The 25,694-nt window shown below is 37.8% G+C and overlaps 1 protein-coding gene across 2 annotated transcripts in view; it reads left to right on the forward strand.

The window, feature by feature from the left end:
- Window positions 1–18,352, forward strand: part of PJA2 (praja ring finger ubiquitin ligase 2) — a 66,697-nt gene extending 48,345 nt beyond the window's left edge. The window contains exons 7-10 of one of the 2 annotated variants that reach the window (XM_004377013.2): window positions 1,669–1,780; window positions 10,049–10,163; window positions 10,538–10,659; window positions 15,142–18,352. In XM_004377013.2, coding sequence (XP_004377070.1) covers window positions 1,669–1,780; window positions 10,049–10,163; window positions 10,538–10,659; window positions 15,142–15,267 — 475 coding nt within the window. In that variant the 3' untranslated portion in view covers window positions 15,268–18,352. Of the gene's footprint in view, window positions 1–1,668; window positions 1,781–5,652; window positions 9,983–10,048; window positions 10,164–10,537; window positions 10,660–15,141 lie in introns of those variants that run through there. The other variant, XM_023731988.1, reaches the window with a different exon arrangement.
- The last annotated feature ends 7,342 nt before the right edge of the window (window positions 18,353–25,694 follow it).

Consider the following 25,694-nt stretch of genomic DNA (forward strand, 5'->3'; position numbering starts at 1 on the left):
ATTCTCCAGTAGCCAGACTACAACCAGGTACCATGCTTTGAATGTTTATGATTGTTCAGCCTGGAGAAGAAGAGAATTAATGGGAGATGAATGACTTCAACTACTTGAAGGGATAAAACTCAAAGTGGGCATAGCAGACAGAACTAGAGCAACAGGGTAAACATTATAAGCAAGAATTCTGTCTTTACATAAGTTTGCTAATAAGGCTCTCCCATACCAGAATGCACCATCCCAGAAAGCTGTGTATTCTCCACATGGAGAGTGGTACTGTTTCTTCAGTCGTATTATGCTGCCATCTCTGTGCGAGGCACCTGTTTGCATCTACTCATTTAATTTGTTTTATAGATGAAGAAACAGAATAAACACTTAAATAAAAATTTCAAGTTCTTTAACTATTATTCAGTTAAATACCTATCTGACTGACTACAGGGCTCTTCCTCTTTGCACTACATCTGCCTCTCAAGAACAAGTCCTAGTGTTGCAAGGGTTTTTGGATTCAGTAATTCTTAGTCTTAATTCCATTTCTAAAATCTGTGATTATTATGAGAATGTTTTTTATACTGTGTTTCTTGTGATACTCACTAATTTCCATCTACTAAGCTATAATGTTCATGAGAATCACTTCTGTATCTTTAACAATAGGTTTGTAATTTCAATGATGGTAGTAAACTGTTTTTAGCTAGCTTGTGTAAGTATGGATGTTTCTGACTATGATAGTCAAACTCTGATAGCAATAAAGAAGTAGGCAGATGTTTGTCTTTAGATAGAGAAATAAGCTCCGTTTTGAAGATCTTGAATTTAAGGTACATCCACATAAGATGACCCCCACACACAATTAGAAATGTAGGCCAAGACCTTAAGAGGAGTTTAGAGTCGGATAGATATTTGGGAATTATCTGCAGAGAGGATAATTGAAAAAATGGGCTTGACTGTCATTTCCAAGGGGGCAAGATTAGAGAGAAGAGGACTGAGAACATATATAAGGTTTCCAATTTTTGAAGCACTTAATATTTCCAAGATCACTGGAAAGAAGGAATTATGTCTAGGGTGAGGAAAGGAGATTAGGACCATATTGAGGCATAACAGTTTTCCTTTAGGAAGAAGGTAGTAAGAACGAGCAGTTAGGAGCTGGATGTTTTTCAGGCTGAGTAGTAATGGCGGAGACCTAGTTCTCGTGACAGTAGAAGAGATTAATGAGAAAGGCATTGAGAAAAGAAATTATTTTAAAGCCCAAAGTAATGAAGCAATACAAGGTGAGAGAAGAAAAAGAGGCTTCGACTAATGATAGAATTAAAATAAGTGCAATAACTCTATCATAGTATCACTTGAACTGATTGAAAACTAAAATAAACAAGTGGCAATGTATGAGAAAGAATTAAGGAGGAAGTACTGTGTTTTCTCAGTCTTAACCAGTCCATAGAGCTAAAACTAGAAACATAAAAAGAGAATTTTCCTATACACTTTGTGCAGTGAGTCTGGCAACCTAGTGGAAGAGGTCATGCTTAGCGCTTCAACTTTCTGCTCCTCCTGCCCCCACCCACAAGGGTTAGGTTAAAACAGTTTAAAGGTTTCTGCTCAAAGTATATTTATTGGCTTATCAGTATGTTAATATAACAATGTCTTGACCATAACGATTTCTCAAATCATGGTGTTTTTTTTTGTTTCCAGCCTATTTGATGGATTTGCAGATGGACTCGGAGTTGCTGAAGCTATTTCTTACGTGGATCCTCAGTTCCTCACCTACATGGCACTGGAAGAACGCTTAGCCCAGGCCATGGAGGTATTTTAGTAATTCTGATGCTTATGTATATATATGTATATATGTTGATAAGATACAAAATGATTACAATTAAATGTTTAAGGGATTTTATTTCAAGCTGCTTTTAAGTCTAAAGGTAAATAGTTTTCTGATCAATTTAATAGTAATTACTGAAGAGCAATTGCAACCAGTAAGTACATATAAATTACTCGAGTCCTCTCAAGTTGTCTAAAACTAAAATATCTTCTAATTTTTACTGTAGAATGGAAAGTGTTTTGCTTACATTTAGAACATACATTCTTCTCCTCTATTGAATTATAAAGGTATATGAGTCTGAATATTTTATTCTCACACACACACAGAGGCGTATATGTGAAGTGAAGATCCCTGAGGATATTTTACAAGTCACTGCTCTTCTTTTGTTCTTGTGTCATCTAAATACTGTCTTGCTGCCTAATGCAGTTAATGCTTCTCTCCCCACACTCCTCCACATACAGATATACATACTCTAATAAATGTGGCGAATTCGGTGCCAAAGTTTGCCTTGCTTTCTTTTCCTTATTTAACTAAAACAGAAAAGCTTGTTCTTAATTATATTTGCCTAGGGTAAAAAGCCCAAGCATTTTCATGTTTGAAAACTTCCAGTACACTAGTAGATTTCATTATAAGAAGATGATTTGATTCCAGAGTGGAACTAGGGACAGTAACAACTGGTGAATGAACCAAAGATGAGAGAACAAAAATTAATGAATACCGTTTTACCTTGATTTTTTCTGAGATTAGAAACTCCGGTTTAGATTGGTAAATTACATAGGTGGATGGGTAGGTAGGTAAGTAGGTGGATGGGTAGGTAGGTAAGTAGGTAGAGGTACACACACACACACACACACACATTAGCTGTGCTTTGGCATCGCTTTCTGTACCTGTGTGTAACCTGCCATGGAGATCATTGCTCTAAATTGTGCTTTACAGTGTATGTCTGTCTCAAAGTGACCATAGCAGAAACACTGTGTGTTAGGAGAAAGGCAGAAAGAACATTACGAGGCAGGATATATTTAGGACTTTGGCAAGATTATTTAACCTGTTTGCCAAATTCTGACACGTACAAAATATTGGTACAGCATGATAACTTGCATCAGAAGTTTTATATGTAAAGATTAAGAATCACTAACTTCCTTGAGACAAATTTTGTAATCACAATGGAATCCATCTTTTCTAGGGTTTGGTTTCACAGTGCTTGAACAGTTTTTGCTAGTGGTTTATGATTTTCTATAATATAGAGGCTTTATTTTTTTAAGTTTTGAGAATTAAAAGTTTTATTATTTGTCACTAACAGAGAAAGTGACATTTGATTGACATCTTAAAAGAAGAGCCAGAGAGATTGATCATGGAAAGTCATGCTAGATAAAGGCAATGGCATAGTGAACAAAGACAGGAGGCAAGAAAGGACGGAGTATGTTCAGGGAACTTAACAGTCCCACACATTTGCTGGCTTCTGCCATTAGGGAACCCAGTGGCACTGCCACTTTTGAAGTTTTTCCTGCCACTCTCCTGTTGCCTCTGATGAATGGCTTTAAGCATCTCCCTTCCCCACAGCTTAACAGCTTTCTCAGATTTTAGTGCTTTGTTTTGTTTTATTTGAATTTGATCAAGGTATGTTATTGATTACCCCTGGGTAATCAATACAGTTCCATCTTCCTATCACTTTGCAGAAATCTTTACTTTTTCATGTCTGGTATGCACCTATTTAATCATTTTAAAAAATGAAACAAATAATTTATAATTTATGATTTTTCCTTTAGATTTCACTAACATTATCTAAATGAAACAACAGCAAATAATAAGCAAATAATAAGACAGACCATCTGCTTTTTTGTTTATTTGTGTGTTTATCAAGCAGCCCTGGCCCTGATTGGGCTACTTAATGTTACTACATAAATCTTACTTTCATTTCTCTGTTACTTTTCTAGTACACTGATCTTTCTTTTCAGATAGTGGCTATTGGTGAATATAATTGGCATTGTACATTTGCCTCATATTATATCTGTATCTCAAATTTGAGTGAAGACGGTAAAATATCTAAGATGTTTAACTTTTTAAAACAACAATGTTAAAACTTTTTACTCATTCCCAAACAAATTTTGAAAAAAAGTATATTCCATGCACATTTTTATGTTGACATCTAAAATTTTTTAACGTAAATCTGAATAGTATTGTTCACCATATCATACTTGTTTTCAATAAAGTTATGTTTAACAATTTAAATGTTAAAAAAAAAATTAGATTGGTTTGTTCCAATTAATAATATCCAGTTGACTGAAACAAATTATAAATTTTGATAAATATTTAAGCATAAAGTAAAATTTTACTAGAAATGTATCTCTTAATGAGATGGAAGCTTTTTTTTCTCTCTCCCAATTACTTTGTAAGTGAATTTTATTTATTCCTAGAATGAGTCACAGTTAGGCATAAATTTTATTTCTGTGTTTTGATCATTATGGATATGAGCTTGAGAAACCTTATTCACATAAATAAATTAATAGGAATGGAAGGAGTTTGTCATAGCATTGTCAGTTAATTCTTCTGAGTTATTTGCCAGAAATCATGACAATTTGACTAGTCATTTACAAGTTCTCCATTTTTTTTGAAAACAGAATTGGAAGTCACCTAAAAAGATTAGATATTCACTCATTAGAGTTCAGTTTGACCCCACTATTTCAGATTGCCCCTTTGACACGAGTAAGAAGTGTGCTTCTATTTTATAGAGTGGGAGAAAGTGAGTATGAAGAGGAATGTAGGGGGAGAGAACCAGCATGATATTTGACTGCAAAAGCATTCTGTTATCTGGATTCAGTGGCCATTCAAAATCAGTTCTAAATCATTTGTTATAAATCTTCATTCTTTCAAACTAAATTTTATTCTTTAAAAACTAAATTTTGTCCTGACAAAGGATTTTGTGCTACTTTGTTGTTGTTGTTGTTAGCTAGCATTGAGTCAATTGCAACTCGTGGCGACCCCATGTGTGCAGAGTAGAACTACTCCGTAGGGTTTTTTTTTTGGACTGTGACTATTGGAAGCAGATCTCCAGGCCTGTCTACCATGTTGCCTCTGAGTGGGTTTGAACTGCCACCCTTTTGGCTGGTAGTCAATCACTTAACCACTTGAACCACCCAGGGACCTATGTGCATCTTTAAACCTAGATATATTCCAGGTTGGGCTATTTAGTCTGTCTGATATTTGAGCTAACTTTTGAAAATGTATTGTACTTCCTAAAGGTGCAGTTAGCAAAATGGTCTCTTTGCTCTTGTTGCTTATAAGTGAGCCTAGATCACCTTAAATGTATGTCAGTACCTAAGCAGTAAATTTATTTTTACATAGCTGAAGTTCCAGGCATTTATTAACACTGCAGATGTGCAGATAATCATCAGAAAAGAACACTGCTGAACCCATCGAGGAGACATGTATTGAAGTTATAGTTAGCCTGACATAACCTGCCAAAATGGAAGTTACTGTAAATATGGTATCTCTTCTTTTTGTTTCAAGGAGCCCTGGTGGCACAGTGATTAATCACTTGGCTGCTAACCAAAAGGTCAGTGGTTCGAACCCACCAGCTGCTCCACAGGAGAAAGATGTGACAGTCTGCTGCCATAGAGATTTACAGCCTTGGAAACCCTACAGGGCAGTTCTGCTCTGTCCTTTAGGGTCACTGTGAGTCAGAATAGACTCAGTGGCAATGCATTTTCTTTTTGTTGAGCTGTAGCACTGATGAATTTTTGTAAATAGGGTCTGTCTTGAGAAGTACGTGGAGAATTGGAGAAGGTTCATAATTATAGTTATGCAAGAAAGAAAGGGACAAATAACAGTCGCTTACCTTGTGTTTCCCATTTCCTTAGGAGAAAGTTTAATATGAAGAATTATTAACTATAACAGGATTGCAGTAATGAGTAATTGTTTAGTAAGAAATAAAGCTAAATCTAAAGTATCTAGGAAAAGCACATACAAGGAGCAGTCTCCATCCTTAGGGCTAAGGTAGAGCACCCAAGGAAGAGCCACCACCTTGATGGAGACGGCACAGCTGTGGTTCACTGGATGGCAAAGAAGTTACCTGCTGAAAATCTGCTCTCTAGGGACCAGGGAAAGCTGTGTCTAACCAGAAGCACTCCATGACACAACCACCCAAGTTGGATGCTGGAGAAAGTTGCTGGCTGCTGGGTGCTGCTGTCCCCATGCATTGCAAGAGCCTGAAGCCTGAGAAGCTATGTGCACTGCAGGAGCCCGATGCTAGAGAAATCCACGCATGCTACAGAAGCCTTTTAAGCAAGCACACCAGGATCAGAAGAAAAGCCCTTTTCCTCCTGCAATGTCTTGCCAGCACCCTGCGTGAACAAAGCTTAACATCATGCCAGCTGTCAAAAGGGAACATATGTTTAAAGACCCAGATCCATTTTCACAGCGGTGGCAAAAATAGTGAATTTGGATCTGAAGAGCAATAAATCAGTAACTGACACAGTCCACCCCTTTGACTAACTGGCTTCCATATGCACCTTTCTACACATACTTGAACTCCCATCCAACAATAAAACAACTAATTCTACATAACAAGATACAGATGTTCTTACAAGTGAAGAACTTTTCATTTTCCCAGAATGAGCAGGTACAGTCTTTGTATCCATCACCAGCTATATTAATTACTCCACAAATTTAATCACAGTCTCACTGAAGATTCTGTCATCTAAAGACTAAATTGTAAAGTTAACTTGCTATAACTGGTGTATAAAATAAACACATCTAACAAGCAAATAGAAACTATGCAGAGCTACTAATTCTTGTTTCTGTAACTGATCATGAGACCGTAATTGATAGCCATGGCTTCCTTCTTCCACAATCCATTCTGTATTTTCCCTGCCTTCAGCCACCAGAACCTTGGGATTCTTTACTTGGTGGAGTGACCCAAACTCACATTCCTAAAGGGTCTATATTGTCAGTCATCCTACCCTTTATTTGACTGCTATAGTTTTCTATTAACCTTTATTGTTGGGCAGGGAAGTACGAAGAGGTGGCACACTCCAGGTGTGGTTATCACAGGAGTTTTAAGCAGAGGAATGCAAGTTTGTGGAAGGCAAGCTATTTCCACTGGTGAAAGGAGGCTCAGAAGATCTTGGGGATTTAAGATTGTCAGTTTCATCTGAGTCCAATCAGATGCCCTTATTACAAGTTTCAGAATCCTACTCTTTACTAATCAGTGCTCTTACTTTTGAGAGCTTCTCAAAATTGGGAATTCAGCTCTCATTTTAATTCAGCAATCCATATAATTCAACTTTATTTTTGATTTTCAGAAATAAGAACTCCTTTTAGAGGGCTGTCATGGAAGCTCCCTGGTTTTCATACTGTCTTTAACTGAGAGTTAATAGTCCTGAGTTTATCATTTTCTCTTTGTAAACGTGCAAGGACACTCAAAGGAATTTATTCCACATCTCAGTTTTCGTAGTCATCATTACTGAAACAACCACCTGGACTCCCAAGACACGTGCTTCAGTTGGCATTTCATCACAGTCAACCACAGGTGATAGCCTGATTAATTTTGATGCCACTACATATAGATTAGTAGCATCCTGTGTCCCATTGGCAAGGAACTTTGCACTATACTGAAGCCCAAAGACCCAACTAAACCAATCCCCAAATCCCATTTTTATAAGTCTGTGTCCTGGGACTACTCCTGATACCAATTCTCTATCAGTTTGGGCTCAATTAAGAGAGAAACCACACAATAATTTGAACAGAGAAAGTTTAATATAAATAATTACTAACTACAACAGGAGATTAGAGTAACAAGGGATTGACTAGTAGGAAGTAAAGAGAACTCCAAAGAATTTAAGAATAGCGGATATAAGGAACAGCCTTGGGGGCTCAGATGGAGCACTCCAGGAAGAGCCCCCCAGGGCTAAGTTCCAGACTTGGGGAAGACGCGGCTGCAGCTCACTGGGTGGCAAAGAGGTAGCTGTGGTACCATATCAGCAGAACTTGCTGGAAATCCACCCTCTGGAACATACCAGGAATCAGTCCTCTGTGATGCCGGGAGAAACTGTTCACAGAGAGGTGACTAATTGGAAGCACTCCACTACAAAACTACCCAGGATGGGTGCTAAGGGAAGCTTCTGTCCATTGGGTGCTGTTGGCCACCTGGTACTGCAGGAGGCGGGTGCTGGAGAACCTTTGTGCATGTGAGCCAGGTACTGAGAAGCCACCCACACTGCTGGAGCTGGATGATGAGGGAGGCTTGCACACTGCAGGGGACTACCCAGCAAGCTCATGGGAACCAGGAAGCAAAGTCCTTTCTTTCTGCAGTGTCTCTCCAGCACCTTTTAGTCATAAAGCTTAAGATCATGCCAGCTGATAAACAAAAAATATTTAAAAGGTTCAGATCTGTTTTTGCAGAGCAGAAATGAAGGATGAGTATGGAACTGAGAAGCGATATATCAGTTAGTGGCACACTGTTTCTTTTTTTGCAGTATCTCTGCAAATCCAGAGCCAAATTCGGTGTTCAATATTATTAACTCCTATGATGAGACTTTTTTTTTTTTGGCAGGGGCTCAGAAAGGGTTTACTGTGTAAATTAACACTGTAGAAGTTTGGAGGTGAAAGAGGACTTTAGTCTGGATAGATTTTGAAAAAAAAAAAAATCAAACCAGTTGACATTGAGTTGATTCTGACTCATGGCAACCGCATGTGTGTCAGAGTAGAACTGTACTCCACAGGGCTTTCAATGGCTCATTTTTCGGAAGTAGATCGCCAATCTTTTCTTACACCAAGACTCTGGGCGGGCTCGAACCTCTAACCTTTTGGTTAGCAGCTGAGCACGTTAACTGTTTGCATCACCCAGGGACTCCAGATTTAGAAAAGACAGTAGTGTATATGGGATTTTAATTGAATTTTTAGAATAAAGACTGGTTTTAGAAATGTTGTTAGATGCTGTCAAGTCAGCTCTGACTCATAGCAACCCTGTGTGTAACAGAACACATCATTGTATTGGATGGTCTTGCTCCATCCTCATAATATGATGAGACTTTCTGCTTTCTCCTTTTTCAGTCCTGATTTTGATTTGGCCTTGGCCTTATCCTGTACTGTAAATCATCTCAAGTTCCTTTTGGAAACACATAGTTCCTTGCTGTAATATCTGTAATTTTTTGAGGAATATACAAAAAATTGTTTGTCATCCAAAACAAACACAATGTTAACTATCAGGCAGAATTCCCCTGCTACATGGGAGGCTCCATTTTGATAGTCGTCAAATCCGTTTCAACTTTTTCGTCTGAACTAGGTTAATGCTAAGGTCTCTCATAGATCTGTGGTCCTGTGATGCTGTAATTAGGGTATAATATTAACAAGTAATTATTAAACTGGATAATTCTGATTATTTGCATATAGGAGCAGTTCCAAAGGAAGATATGAATGTGGTCTGGGACCAATGACATATATTTCATGGAAGGGACAGGACTTACCCAGGCCCCGAGGAATTGATAGGATTTAGATAGACAGGAATGGCCAGGCACAGGAAGCAACGTGTGCACTAAGAGCATGTAATTGTACAAGTGGCAGGCAAAAAGATATACATCTACCTACAGTTCTAATCTAATTGGAGCTAGACAGGCTAATTAAGTCAGAAAGGATGAGGGTGACTCATATGGTCTCATGTTGTTTCCATCCTTGTTAGAACAGTGACTTTATTCAAACGTTTGACCCCGTCAATTAAGTTCACATCCTGTATAACTGCGTAGTACTTGTGAGCTGACAATGTGGGTGTGCTGACCCTATGCCAGCAGTAGATAGAGCCACTCAGGGATGTATCATTTGCTTCCGTACCTCGAGCATCCAGTAACCTCAACCACATTCGTCTTTCATCAAGTGAAACCTATCCAGAGTGTTTTTATTTACTTTATTTCATATTATAGATCCTCCACCAGAACTCATAAATGGGGAGAGGTAACCACTCCTCTGAAAATAGAAATATGATGGGCAAGTAGATGGTTGTTGAACCAAGATAGATTTTTGTTCTACTTGTGAAGAGTAGGATTTTTTGATTTTTGTTTTGTATGTTTTTGGTGTTCTGGTTAGATAGTGATGGTTTTGGTGGTGGTTCTTTTGGAAGGGGGCAAGGGATTGTAGCAAAGGAAATTCACAGGAAGGAATAATGCTGGATATAACTATGGCAGATGTATTTAAAAAAAAAAAAAGTTTTCTATTACTATTTTAAAGTGTTTTCTACAAAGAACTGTAACTTTTATTTTTCAGACTGCCCTGGCACATTTAGAGTCCCTTGCAGTGGATGTTGAGGTGGCCAATCCACCAGCCAGTAAGGAAAGTATTGATGGTCTTCCAGAGACCCTTGTTCTTGAAGATCACACTGGTAAGGGCAAAGTTGATCACAAATGTCCAATGACACATTGCATGTTTAAGTATATTATCAATGTACCTAGAGGATGAAATGTTGAATATTAGAAACTTTCATTAAATTTTCTGTGGCAACCAAATTCTGACAAACTCTCACCTAGTAGGATAATATTTTTAATTTATCAAATTATAGGCTGGGTCAACTCTTCTACAAAAGCAGTGTTTATTAGATTCCAAACAGTGGTGTTTTAGAAGCAAACTTAACAATTGATCAAAGTTTGGTTTTGTTGTCTTTCATAGGTATTATCTACAAGTTAATATTTTGATTTTCAGTTTTATTAAAATGGAACTTTATGTGATAGCTAGATCTAAATTATGTGTTGTTTTCAGCTATTGGTCAGGAGCAGTGCTGTCCGATCTGTTGCAGTGAGTATATTAAGGATGATATAGCAACAGAGTTACCCTGTCACCATTTCTTTCACAAGCCTTGTGTATCAATTTGGCTACAGAAGGTGAGTTTTAATTTTTTTAATTAATATTTTAATAGTTTTTCCTGCTAGTTAATGATGATAGTATCTCTTGTCTGTTTTATTTAACTACATATTTGTAGTACTTTAAAATTAGTGTTAAAAATTTGTTGCCTTTTAATGGTTACAGATTAATGATAATATGGGCCTATTTTACTAAATTCTCTAAAATTTGGACAATATAGACAACAATAACTATTTAACATATTATTCTAGAAAATCATTTTAGGATAGAGTCAATTAGACTTTAAATCATAACTTTGAAATTTGATGTTTTCAAAAGTTTCTAAAGCAAAGAAACCTGTGGCACTACTCCAAGTACTGTAACAATATATACCTTCTCCTCACTTAATCAACTATCTCATTAGCCAACATTTCACATTTACAACAATAGTAAAAAATCTATTTTGCGCATCAGCGATGTATGTCTGGCAGTAATGAACATCAAAGTGCGAGGTGAGAATAACTGGCTTTGATGGTTAAGATTGTGTGTCAGCTTGGCTGGGCCATAATTCTCAGTGATTTGGCAGTTATGTAGTCTTGTAACTTGGCAGTCATGTAATGCAACTTGGCAGTTGTGTAGTGATGTAACTTGGCAGTTAGGTAGTGGTGTAACTTGGAAGTTTATGTAATGATGTAATTTGGCAGTTATGTAGTGAAGTAGTCATCCTCCATTTTGTGATCTGATATGGTCATCCTCCATTCTTGCATAACACCGATTTCACATAACGACCTGGTCTTCTGAACCTAATCATGTTGATAAGCGAGGAGAGGTTGTACAAGTATTCTGCTAATATGGATCAGTGTCTCTGAAAATTTATATGGGAGAGAACATTGATATTTGGGAGGAATATTCTCCATAATTTAATATTCTCCATAAATACTTGATTTCATTTTACATTTACTACCATGATACTATTACCCAGGTTAAATTTCTATCCATTATTCATTGTACATCATTGTTTTCACTCCTCACATCATTTGGGAGAACATTCATCTAGATATTTAATAACCTACTAGGTATCTCCTATTCCAGTTATTATACACCATCCTTAAACATTTATCTGGTAATTTTTAAGGATATTTGAATTACTTTTTTAAAAAAAAAACAAATTTTATGTAAATCTTCTCTGTGAACTCTGTATTTGCACACCAGATATTTTATATCCAGCTCAGTAGGACTTACCAGATCACTTTGCCAGCTTATTTACTTACGGATATAGCTCCCACTCTTCCCTGCAACCCCTCCTTTCTTCCTCACATCCTTCTCCTCCCTTCTCTTTTTTCCTTTTCCTTTCTTTGCTTTTCCTCCCCATCTGCTGCAGCGTCATCCTTCTCAAAACTCTTATTTAAAAACTCGGAAACTCAGTGCAGAAATGTTCATAATTTGTTGATCAAATCAGATACATTTTCAGTTGCTGATGCCAGTTCTATTTCATGTCTGTGTGCATATTCAGTTTGTATTATAGTTTTATATTCTATTTTTACAAAGCACTACTTGCATATTTTTCTATTTGTTGCAGTCTTGTTTCCTTCTCAATTCCCCTTCTTCCCTGCCACTACTCCTCCCCCTTCTCATAACCAATATTCACATCCAAGAGTGTCTACATCCACATTTTTTCCCAGTTAATTAACCCTACACTAACATTTGTAGGGTTGGAATTTTAAAATTGTTTTTAGTAAAGCTACATTTTTTATAATTTTCATATCCATTCTCAAACAGTTTTTTTCCTATTTGAACTTTAAAATCACTTTATCTAATTGCTTCTCTCCCAAAAAAAGAATCCTTTGGGGGATTATAATTATAATTACATTAAATCTATACATTATATTTTAGAAGATTTCTTTGGGATACTTTTAGAGTTAAATTAGTAAAACACATAAAAGTGTTTATGAGATATAATGCTCCTCTGAGTGAAAGTCAGCAGCAGAAATTTGTGTGCTAGATTATTATTGCTTGTATTATTTGATTTCTTATTTTAATTATTTTTCTTTTTAACTTTATATCATTTGTAAAATGGTATCGCTGATAATATCTACACAGCATAATGTTGTGAGGACCAAAGGAGATAACCCATAGTGCCTGGCAGGTAGCGCTCAGTGCACCTTAAAAATCATATCAGATCAAAACTGTTATTAGAAATTAGAGATTTTTTTATCTTTTCAAAAACAAAATCACAAATACATACTTAAGTTATGATGCAAGTTACAGAGACTAGCCACAATCTTCAAATAAATATGCACCGACATGATGCTGCCTGGTGAATGTTGCCTGTGCGGAAATCATGTACGTCTCCAGTCTCAGGAGACTTCCTGGCCCCCTGGATAGAGTTATAATCTGGACTCTGAATTATTTTCTAAGTATTGCTTTCTGTGATCTCTCCCCTCCCTCAGAACATAATTGGGGCAGTATCAGCCTAGATAGTTGTTCTTAACTCTTGCTTATTTGATGTTGTGTACCACACAATGTACCCTACCTCTAGGGCTTTTATAAGAGTTGAAGTAGACAGTCTGTGTAAAGAATTTAGCATAGGGCCTGGCACATACTAAATACAAGGTAGGAAAAGCAGCAGTAAGTTGGTAGTAATTAGAATTAAGTGGAAAACAACTTTCAGTACCTCTGTGGTAGTAGTGGTGGTAGCAGTAGCAGCAGTAACAATAGATATTAAAATTAGTGGGAATGCAGAAAATGCAAAGCCACCAAGTCTTACCAATTTTGTGTATGCCTGTGAATCTCAGGTCTGTTCCTTCTTTTCATTTCCACTCCCGTATGTCATATCTTTATTCCATTGTGGCCTTAACTACTATAGTAGTTACCAACCTCATTTGCTTATCTCCAGTAAAGGTATTTTCCTAAAATATAGCTCTGATCGTGTTACATTCCATCTCAAAACAGAGAGAGACAGACTTCCAGTGACCTGTGAAATAGTCTGCCATTTCTGTCTTGACTTGTAAGGCCTTCTGTGATCTAGCCCCCAGCCCATCTCCCCAGATTTACCTTTCTGTACATTTGTTCATGTTTTTCTTAGCTTGGCATGCTCTTCCCCCCATACTTTACTCCGTTCCACTTGTAAGATTAGATCATCTAGGTAGGTCCGGTTTAAATTCTACCTTTTCTGTCCTTAATATCCCCTTTCTTTAAACTCCCATGGCAGCATCAGGGATTAAGGAATGGGATTTTTGTGTACCTGCTTGTGCATCAGGTACTGTGCTGTATGTTTCATGTACATTTTTCCATTTAATTCTCACAGTAACTCTGGAACATATTGGTATCGTTATTCCCATTTCCCGGTGATGGTTATTTGCCCAGGGTTACACAGCTAATACCACCTTGGTCGAGATCGAGATCATTTCTCTGATTCTAAATTGTTGCTGTTAGGGCCCAGTCTGTATGGTAACTGCAATAGCAAATGTTTGCTGAATTACATTCCTGAATAGTAAACATTATATATATTGTACAGCCTTGAGTTATAAGTTATAATTGATTTTGCTATAACCCAGGGTAAAGTCTTGAGTTTTTCTCTTGTCAGGAAACAGCTTACTGTAAAGCCTTTTCCTGGTTTCCTCTGGGGAGAGGGTTCCCAAGATACAATTCTTTGTCACTTTCAACAGCATAATCTCTTCAGCCTCCCTTATATCATGAAGATCTCTTCGGGAAACAGACCAGATTTTCAGAGGAATCAGATGATACATCTCTGTAATCTTCCATTGGTCCTAAAATGTTGTACTGTCAGAATAACTGTTTCCCCTTCCCTCCCAGGTCTGTGGTTGATTTGTTATTTAGAAGGAACCTAACTCTGTATCTTTTTGAAAAGTTATATGGCTTATAAAAGCGTGAGATCCATCTGCTCTGACGTGTCTGTGCTACACTAAAGTGCAGCTTTAGTTTATATGAGTAAGGTCCTGGAGAATGATTTGGTGAGATAAGTATAAGTATAATTAGGTTTGTGGTTTCTCTAGCATATGCATCATAAGGAGCCTGGGTGGTGCATGTGATTTGCGATCAGCTGCTAACCTAAAAGTTGGCAGTTCGAACCCACTCCGCTGCTTCGTTCAGGTAATTGTTGAGCTAAACTGAGACCTCTGTAAAGACAAGCAGTGTAACTCTGCTCAGCTTCTACCACGGTGCCAGTGCAGAGCGCAGAGCGGAGGAGGCTCTTAATTAATACTCGGTGACAGATGAATGACCTAAAAGGTACAAACATGATTAAGAGACAGTGACTGTTTACCCTCAAAGAACTTGGGAGTCTGATTAGGGTGAAGGGGAGATAGCGTAAAAGGGAAGATAGCCTAAAATTTTTGTCTTTTCGTAGAGTAAGGACTTGAAGTTTATTTGGCTTTTCCTTTTAAATTATATGATTTGTTTTCAGGATTAAAACCATCTTTTCCTTTTCTAAGATTCTTGTCTCTGGCAAGTAAAACGTTTCTGTTGGCTGTTAATCTGTTGGGTTTTTTTCCTCCCTCCAGTCGGGAACATGCCCCGTGTGCCGTCGTCATTTCCCACCGGCAGTTATTGAAGCCTCAGCAGCTGCTTCCTCCGAGCCTGATCATGATTCCCCACCTTCAAACGACAGTACTGCAGAAGCCTCCTAAGCCTGAACAGCTGAAAAGAGATCAACCAGTCTGTCAAAGTAGATCTGCAAATTCCTTCTAAGTCTGATGTGCAAATAATTATAAATAAATATATTTAAAATGCTATATATAGTATATGCCATAGTTTAGAAAGAGAATATTAACCTTTCTAAACTAGATTTAGGTTTGCGGAAAGTACTAAACATTTTCAAGCTGAATGTTGAAACAGTGCATTTTCTTTAGTTGAATATGTTGATATTAATTGTAAAGTCAAGTTTATCAGTTAACTCTCTTCAGAAGAAATAATCATCTATGTGGCACATATTATTGGTTTTGTCTAAAGTACTGCCACTAAGTGATCATGAATGAGCTCTCCTATTTGCATCAAATGAAAAGACTTTGTGATCACAACAGTAGTAGAATTTGGTTTCACTGGAAATAAAAAGAATTCTAAAGCATGCTTTTTCATTGGTCCCTTTGCTTTTGCTACATTAAAACCTCTTGGTTCATAATACTGAGTGGTTTTCCAGAAAGGAATCTCCTCTTTCATCTTTGTTTAAAATTGAGACTTTTCAGATTGCCAAACAGAGGCTACAGTTCTGGCCCAGAGCATCACAAAATTTTTAAATCTTAGATGTAATTCCCCTGAAATGGTTAGGTAATAAAATAAATTATTTACTAAGATGGCGGATGTACCTTAATGACTGACTAGTGCTGAAAAAGGCTAGTAAAGCATATGAAGAATCCAGTGTGCTCAGTTCTTGATATAGTCAAATAAATTAGATGGCCTTATGAAATCCTTCCTAAGCTCTTATCCAACCTGTTTCTACTTGGTTAAAATGATACTTGAGTCCAGAACATTCATGGTGTATTTGTTTAATACATATCAGATAGAGTTAAAGGTAATTTTTATTCAGAAATATTTTGTAAGATCTAAAAATATGCATAAAGTATTCAAACACTCATTCTGTTGTATCATAAAGGAAAATCAGAATTCTTAAAAAACTAGATGGTTAATTGTACTAACTTGTATAAAGCATAAAATTGATAGTAGGGTAAAGGACAGATTTAGCCACACTTTTTCACTGTGTATCTAAACCTTACCGTGTTGTAATTTATACCTTTAAAGTATTTCTAAACAAGGATTGTTTGTTCATATTACATTACTAGAATTGTTTCTTTACATTAATTTATTTTGGCAAAATTAGACATCTGGAGCTAAAATAAAAATAGTTTCAAATTAAATTAATCCATGAGTAAAAAGGGAATAGATGAGGAGATGATTGACTAGTGGCTAAGTGAACAGACGTGAACATGGAACACAGTTCCTTTCTTTTCCTTTTTCTAAAAGAGAAAAGAAGACTCAGACCTCAGATTTACTCTGTAAAAGAGTTCTGTTCACAAACTTGTACAAAAGTGAAGAAATCAGCTTTCCTTATTTTTTTAGTGGGACGTTTGACCCAGAAGATCATCTTTGTAATTATATTTGTGTAATTATATACATTGCACAGCTTTTTCTTTAGGTGATCACACACACAAAAGTGGCATAATGCTTACCTTACACTCTAGTGTGAACACTAGAGAATGATGGGTGTTTAGAACATTCCCGTGTGAGCAAATAAAATAGTAAGGCACATAGTGAGTGTACGTCCATCCACATGTTACCGTGATAATTTAGTTTGGACACAGGAATATTTATATGACTTTCCAAATGCAGAATTGCATTTTACTTGTGTAATTTCTCTGATTATTTATATTCTACCCCTTTTCTCCATCCTTAAAAATAAGTGAATTTTCACTGTTGGCACATTTGAGGCTTAAATATAAGGAACATAACACTTGCATTCTAATTTGTGCATATATTGTAAATGTGTCTGGTATTTACAACAAAATACTGTGTATCCTCTTATGGGTAAAACAAAACTGAACATTGCATGCATGTAATGTGGTGAATTTGTAACTTAGGGATTCTTTGGGGCTTCTGTGACTTTGGAGATGCTTACATTCAGGCCTTAACGTTGCATTAGCTAGCATGTTTTCCTTCTGATGTATATAGTCACTGTTGTATAAACTAATCTTTGCTTGTTTTCTACTCTGTGATCTTTCCATACCATATTTCATTGATGATCAGTTAGTGTCAAGGAGTCAAATCAGATTAAAATTAATTCTCATGTGTATATGGTGGAAATCCGTGGCTAGTGTAAATTTTTGTTTGTTTCCTTTCAAGTAATATTGATCAGTTGTGACACTTAACTGGTTAAACTGGCATTGCTACTGATTTCTCTGTTTGTAATAAGCCACACATTATGTTTAGGCAGTATTAAGGGACTTTGGTTTTCTTCTAATAGCAGCTGTCCCAAAGAAAATATTTCTTCTTTGCCTGTTAAGATTTAGCAGTTGTCTGCCAGTTGTTAAAAGGCCTTGGTTCCAAACTCAACCAGTGGTGTTGAGAACTGAACTGAAGATAGCTGTTGTATTTTTTGCTTTCCATCTGTTACTGTCCTTCCTTCTTGGCCCCCTACTGTCTATAAACAGCTGCTATGAAGGAGAAAAGTTGAATAAGAGTTGGCTTAAATTTTTTTTTTTTTAAAGGAAAGAAAATTGAGGTTTTAGGATTGTTGTGGTAATAAACCGATAGAAGCTGAAGCTGACAAGTTCAGACACCAAAATATAATTTATATCTTGGATCCTTTTGAAAAAGTTAAGACTATATGAAGGTAAATTACGAATAAGTATGAGTATTAATTAAAATACGTTTCTCTTATTTCTTTGTTATATGTTAAATGACTTAGCCTAATAATTTTATTTTTTTTAAACACTTTTTTCTTGTAATATGAGTGCTGATATTTAAAGGTAGATACATGTGGACCTTTTTTTGTGTGTTTCTTAATTGTTTATCTTTACGCTAACTAACTCTTCAAGATTATTTGTGATCTGGATTTATATATAAGCTGTTAAATATATATGAACTGTTAAAATGGAATGCAAGTTTGTCAGAAGCCCAGGTCTAAATGTAATGATCGGTTTATTGTTCTACAATCCCAGCCCATCATTTTCTGTGTAAGTCATAAACAATAAACAGGATATACTCAGTGGTCATTTCTAATACTTAATTGTACAGTCTCCTGCCTACAGTGTTACCAATCCTGTAGGTTTCAGCAGAGCCTGGTTTCCACACTGGTTCAGAAATGCAGAGTTTCAGGAAGGGGGCTGCCTCTCCCCAGTGGCTCCCTTCCAATTAGGCATGAGACTAATACCAAATTCACTTGTTTAGAAAGACTATGCTTGGTTTCCAAAGGGTTCAGAGACCTCACTCTTCAGAAGGGTAAGTGGATGCTGATAGGCTATGCCCAGGTTAAATTAGAAAGCTAATTATTTTGTTTAGAAGCATTAGAAAGTTTAGAATTCTCATTCTCCCTTAATAGAAAAAATGTCTGCTAGAAAAATACAGTCTCAGAGCTCAATGGTACACCTCCTCTGTAGTGCCAAAATTCTTTTATTATTGTGTCTTATAATTCTTACCCAGTCAGTTCTTCCAGAGTTGGAGTACTCGGCACTCCTACAAGGAATGGATTTAATTTTTAACTTTATTTTTAATTTAACTTTCCTATAAATAGCACAAGTGAAAAAAGGTCCTGTCTCTTCTGTGTGGTCCCCTCTTCATGTCCTCCCTCAGCTTCACACTTCCCTGAAATCTTCCATACTGGGGGTTGGCTGTCATTTTTCAGTGCCTCTTAAAATATGTTGCTCAGACCCATTGGCATTGAGTCAATTCCAACTCATAGAGACCCTATAGGACAAAGTAGAACTGCCCCAGAGAGTTTCCAAGGCTGTAATCTTTATGGAAGCAGACTGCCACATCTTTCTCCTGCAGAGCGGCTGGTGGGTTTGAACCACCAACCTTTCAGTTAGCAGCCAAGCACTTAACCACAGCACCACCAGGGCTCTTTTCTGCTCAGGACTTAACACAATTCTAACTGTGGTCTGAAAAGAACAGGGTTCAGGGGATTTATTGCTGACTTCATAATGATTCTGATATGGCTGTTATGGCTGGTATAGGTTGGCATGATTTTTACCACCACTGTTATTAGGTAGGCATGTCACACTGTGGTCACGGGCATTGAATAAGCCAGGCCCACTCCTACCCTTTACTGACACAATTTCTTCTTAACCTAATTGGAAGACCAAATTCATCCTTACTGAATTTGTAAAGATTCTTATGAGTTCTGATTCTTCCTTTTAGCTGTGGATAAGTTCCTATATTGATAAAGCATGCCTTTGGAATTTAGTAGCTTTGTCCAAGTTATTGTTAAATATCGGATAGGACAGGATAAAATACAGATCGTCTTCAGCATGCCACTGTAGACTGCCCTCCAGGTAACTTAGACCTCAGTAATTTGGGTACAATTGTTTAAGCAACTGCCAACTCTCTTCATCACGCCCATATTTCTTAATCTTCCCTAAAAGGGCACCATAAGAAATTTTGTCATGTTTTTCAGACAATCAGATGCACTGTCCATGGAAGTAGCCTCATCTAGTATATTAAATAAAGGAAATGAAATTAGCTGGAAATGACTCATTCTTAGTGAAGTCATACTACCTCCGTTTATCATGCCATCTGTTTAATAATCTGTTCTTGAGTTTGATAAATGATCAATGTCAAGCTCATTTATAATTTTTGGAATCTACCTTTTCCCTGTAAAAATGAGGTAATTGAAGTAGCATGATACTGGCAAGTCATTTAATCTGTTTCTGTTTCCCCTATAAAGTAATGAATCTATATCCATGTTTGTACATGGATATAAGTTTGAAAAATGTTCTTGGATGATGTGCAGAGTCGTGGGGAATGTGTTGTACTTGACTTCCATCATTGTTCAGTTTTTAACATCACTCGTTAGAGAATGAACATTTCAGATTAAATCTTAAAAGCATCCTAATCACCTCTTCAGACTCTGAGAGAAAATTTGACAGGGAAACTTTATCTAAATCAGAATAAGTGGAATTTAATTTTCTTAATTTTACTAAAAGGCTATAGGCCGGGCTAACAATAAAAATGATAAGAAAGAATGTGGCAATTTATGCCACCTTAAAGTGAAAATTGGAGGGGAGTGGTCTCTAAAGTTTCTAGAAAGACACTACCTCTTAGCCATTCACCCTCACCAAAGAAATTCTGCTTGCCACTATAGTTTCTTTTCATTAGTATACAGTTTTTCTTAAGATTCATTGAAAAAAAATGCACTTTTATGTCATAACAATTGTTCCCATTTACCAAGTGCTTACTGCATATTAGTGTGTTAACGAGTTGCCATCAATCAATTCTGACTCATGGCGGCCCCTTGTGTGTCAGAGTAGAACTGTGCTCCATACGGTTTTCAATGGCTGATTTTTTGGAAGTAGATCACCAGGACTTTCCTTTGTGGCACCTCTGAGTTGTTTCGAACCACAAACCTTTTGGTTAGCTGAGCTTGTCAACTGTTTGCACCACCCAGGGTCTCAGGCAGTGTGTTAGGCACTCTGTTTTAGCTCATCTTCCTAACGAATCTTCAGAGGCAGATGTATTATCCCAACTTTACAAAAAAGAAAACAAAGAGCCCTGACTGTTAAGCAAGAGCCTAAGAGTTCTTTGCACTTCATGCTGCCTTCCTATATAGCAGCAGAATATCTGATCACTGTTAATATTTAAGGAAGTTGTTTGAGATGTATGTTTTTTAATTGCAAAAAATGAATATATTCAAAATTCTGAAAAATATTTTATTTCTTGCCATATAATTTTGCTAAGGTTTTTATAGAGACATTTTTACATTAAGTAATGTACTGCTGGCCAAAGTTCTAATGCCATCCTGGTTAGAGGCGTTGAGCTCTAACAAGAATTTCCTACCTTTGCATGATAATTTGGACTGCTTAAATTATTTTACAGGGACTGTTTCTAGCCCGAGAGCTGTGTGAAATCCTGTTGTCTCTACAGCCAGTGAGAACTAACGCAGACACCTGTCTACAAGCAACTAGGCCCCACCCTTCTCCAGAGTCTCCAGATTTCTTCCTCAAGAAGCTTTAGACATTTGCCCTCCAAAATTGCAAACACTCTAAAGAGTAGAGAACCTATCCCCAAATTTTTTCATCAGTAGGGATAGACACTTGACAGAAGCTTTCCTTTCGATTTCAATCCTTAAATGCCATTTTAAAGTTTTTCCAACTATGCCCCAGTTCTATTTGTCCATTTTATTCCCATTTTATTTTTAAAAGAATCCGCATGTTAGAATTGTTATAAGGGACTTCACCACATAGCATCATATTGACCAGCCTTTGGCCTCAGCAAATAATTCCTCTTGACTTGTACCAAGGTCTCCCAAACGTGGTATTGCAGTATCCTAGGTTTGGATGGAAACAATGTCAGAGTTTTTATTTTAGTCTAAATTCCAATTTCAGGCAGATGAGAATAGGGATGAGGAACTTACAAAATCAACCTTTTCTGGAAAGGATGGATAGGAGGATGATGGTGAGTCTATCCCCAAGTGAACACCTTGGTTACGGCCCACACCCAAATGAATAAATAGCACCTGACAAGAAATGTTTAAAAATGTTAAAGCAAATACATATGTGTGTGTGTGTGTGTATATATATATATATATATATAGCTTAAAAAATAAAACACTAGGACATATCAAGCTGGCATCCTCCCTGAATCTGCTGGAAAAATACAAAATAAACACCTTTACTGAGTCCAACAAATTAACTGCATATCCTGAGGTGCTATCCATTTAACAAATGCTTGTTGAGTGCCTATGATACAAAGGTAAACAAGTTAGACAAAATCCCTGGCCTCCTGGGGTGTCCATTGTAGTGAGGAGACTATTACATGTTTCCTCCCAAAGCAGCTGGATCACCGTATGGGGAGGGCTTCATCCTGGCCTGGGCCTCTCTGGATTAGCCCTGCTGGAAATAACCACAGCAGAGAGAAAGAGTAAGTGCTGGGCTTCCTGAGGTGACTTCAGCTGTGATCAAACTACCTCAGCCCAAAGGGTCTGTACTTACGTTGGTAGAGTTATAGATTAAAGATCTCTTCTGAGGTTCGATACTCTGGTTCCCATTGTGTCTGACAACTAGGGAAATCTCATGAGTACTTATTTTCTAGAGATGGGGCCAAACAGAATGGAAAGAAGCAAGACTTACAGAGTGTTTCAACTTCTGTTCTATGCTCTGCTTTTATTACCTTCCCTCCTTCTCCCTATGCTCTAAGGCATTCACAGATAAGTATCCAGTGTGTTTTCACACAAAAAATGGAACATGAAGCAGGCAATCTTGAAGCATTGCCTTCCTGTTGGCTATGTGGCCTCTGGTGCAAAATATTGTGCTTTTCAGTAGCCTTGCTGGTAGACCAGGGCTAACATAAGAAGCCTGCAAATTGTCTTACTACAGGCTTAATAAGGAGTAGGTACCACTGTGAAATTTGCCACATTGTGACTCTCAAGCAGCTGAATGAGCCAAATCTTAAAGCACAGTGGGCATCCAGGGTACTAAATGCTAATGTAGAGGCACAGTCACATTAGCATGGAGCTTCCTGACTTATCTGGGCATGCCTATGCTCGCTCAGGGAAGGCAGAAATGTACAATCCTTTGGGTTCTTCTTTCACCCTACTGCTGTATAATGCATTTCTCTCACAAAAAATAAGGCCCTGGCTAACCCCTAAAGCTTATTTAATCCTTAGTGTAGGTGAAAGGTTATAGGAAGAGGAAGTAGAATAGAAGTCTGCATTAGATGGGTTCTTCACAGTGCCTCCCATGACCTTTCTATCCAAACATCCCTTCTCATCATCAAGAACTGTGAAAGGTCTGAGATACTGCGCTGCTTGCAAGCTAACAAGTCTCAGATTCTGGCAGCAGGTACCAGACAAAGGGCTTTATTTCTCATGGAACAGCAGGCAGCATAAGCTTCATAATTGCTTCAGTCCCCCTTGTCCCTAAGTCCCTTGAGATGATACAGAGTTTGGCCCAGGTGGATGCTGCACACAAAGTTTGTGCCACAGCTAAGAAATCTTGAGCTTAGGAAACCTCATATAAGGGGGCTGCTGGCAAACCTGCCCATCCTTTGCCCAGAACAAAACATTATTATCATAGTCAGGAAACAACTGGACAACAGCATATCTTTGAAAACTATGTGCTGTACAAACATCTTTGAAAAGATAGCCCAGAACAAAGCTGTCAATGCCGCTTGCTCAGAAGACATGCAGAAATGTAAGAAACCCAGGAAGAATGGTCTCCCAACACTCAGCCCCCACTAAAAGAATGGGACAGTGCGGGTCATAAAGCTGACTCCTCCCAGCCACAGCTGACTGGACTGTGGTGGGCACCCGACTTAAGGCCCATCCGTTCAGATTGGCCAGTGACCTGGTGCTGAAGATAAGGCAGACCAATCAGGTTCTGTTGCTAATTTATGCTGGGAAATAGGACATTCCCAACAGGAAGTGGGGAGCTAAATCAAAAGGGTTGCCTGAGGAGGGATATTAAGGTTGTGAAGAGTCATGACACGCTGAAGTGGTGAGGAAGCAGAAACTAAGAGCAACTATATGGTATGAGTTAGAGAAAATACACAAGAGTGGATTGAAGAGGAAGCCAGCTGTAGTTGGAGAGAAGGAAGCTAGGCCTTGTTTCTGATGGAACACTAGCATGAAAAAGCACATAGCTTCTTCCCTTTCTGAGACATCTTCTTACTTTTTGCACCTCCATTTGCCACCCACCCTAAACATGGACATCCTTTTATAATAACACGTACGCAAGTTGTTAACCAATTGCTGCTGAGTCCACTCCGACTCATGGCAACCCCATGTGTGTCAGAGTAGAACTGTGATCCACAGCCTTTTCAATGGCTGATTTTTCAGAAGTACATTGCCGGGCCTTTCTTCCAAGGTGCCTCTGGATGGACTTGAACTTTCAGCAGTTCCTTTAGCAGCCAAGTGCATTAACCGTTTGCACCATCCAAGGACTCAATGCATGTTATTACTGGAGAGAATCTGAATGAGAGTCTGTTTTAGCTAAGTAAGCTCTTTAGTTATAAAGAACAGAAGAGGTACAGAAAGGTGTTGTAGGGTAATGACAGTAAATTAGCTAACATTGATTGAGTGTAAATGATATATATGCCAGGAATTTTATAGGTAGTTTTACGTGCACTATCTTAGTTAATCCTAGCAAAAATGCTTAGAGGGAGACACTTATAACACCCATTTTACAGGTGAAGAAACAGGCATCCAAGGTTAAGTAGCTGCCAAAGATCACATAGCTAGTAAGTGAGGGAGTCAGAATTTGAATCCAGTGTCCTTAACCACTTCATTATATTAACCACACAGTAGGGAAGTGGGTTAACAAAGTAAGAATAAATGAAGTAAATGTCAGCTACATTACTGATACTTCTTGCAGACTAGCTTTCAAGCCCAATAACCCTTTATAACTGTTTTTGATGGGGATGAAAACACTAAACCTTTGGGCCCAAACCACTCAAATTGTTATATTAATGATCTGTATCAATGATCATGGAGTCTCTGGGTGGTACAAATGGTTAAAGGGCTCGGCTGCTAAGCAAAAGATTGGAGGTTCAAGTCCACCCAGATGCACCTTGGAAGAAAGGCCTGGCGATCTACTTCCAAAAAATCAGCCCCTGAAAATCCTATGGAGCACAGTTCTACTCTGACAGACATGAGTCACAATTGACTTGATGGCAACTGGTTTTTATTAGTGATCACAGAGAATAAGCCCAAAGAGGCTAAGAAACGAGCCTAAACATATTAAATCGACTTATTCTACTTGAAAAAAATGCTTGTGGCAGATGCAGAAGTCAATGTTATTTTCAAATCCACTACAGATAGAAATCTGCATCCATCATTTTTTTCTTGTCAATCCCCGTTGCAGCCACAGCGCCAGTGACCACTGTCCACATCTGTACATTAAGCAGGAACAATGACATGGTCAAAGGAGGCCTCCCATATTTCTCCACGCCTGTGAGGTCTGGGTAGAAAGCACGTTGTGACTGACGAGGGGCAAATGTTGCATCCCTGCTTTGTCTCACACTAAACCCACTCTACATGGTCTTGTTCTGTCCTAATTGGTCTTTGTCCCAGACAGCTAGTCCTTTTGGTTCATTTGTACCCATGACCTCATCGCCAGTAACAGGGGCCACAGGAGACTGAGAGCATTGCCAAAGCAACTTGGCAGAGATGCTTGTCTATTCGTAGACTTCTTTGTGCTTAGCATATTAATCAGTTAAAAATTAATATATTAATCACCAATATATTAGCTCATTTAAGGAGGAGACAGTAGCTTGTCCAAGATCACACAGCCAGAAAATGTTGGAGCCAGAACTTGAATTAGGTCTTCTAATTACAAACATAGTTTTCCCACTATCCCAAAAGCCAAGATCCTGCTTTCCTTTTGCCTGTGCCCAGTGTAATGCCCTGGTG

This window comes from Trichechus manatus, unplaced genomic scaffold (genome assembly GCF_000243295.1).
Source record: "Trichechus manatus latirostris isolate Lorelei unplaced genomic scaffold, TriManLat1.0 scaffold00047, whole genome shotgun sequence".
NCBI classification, from domain to species: Eukaryota; Metazoa; Chordata; class Mammalia; order Sirenia; family Trichechidae; genus Trichechus; species Trichechus manatus.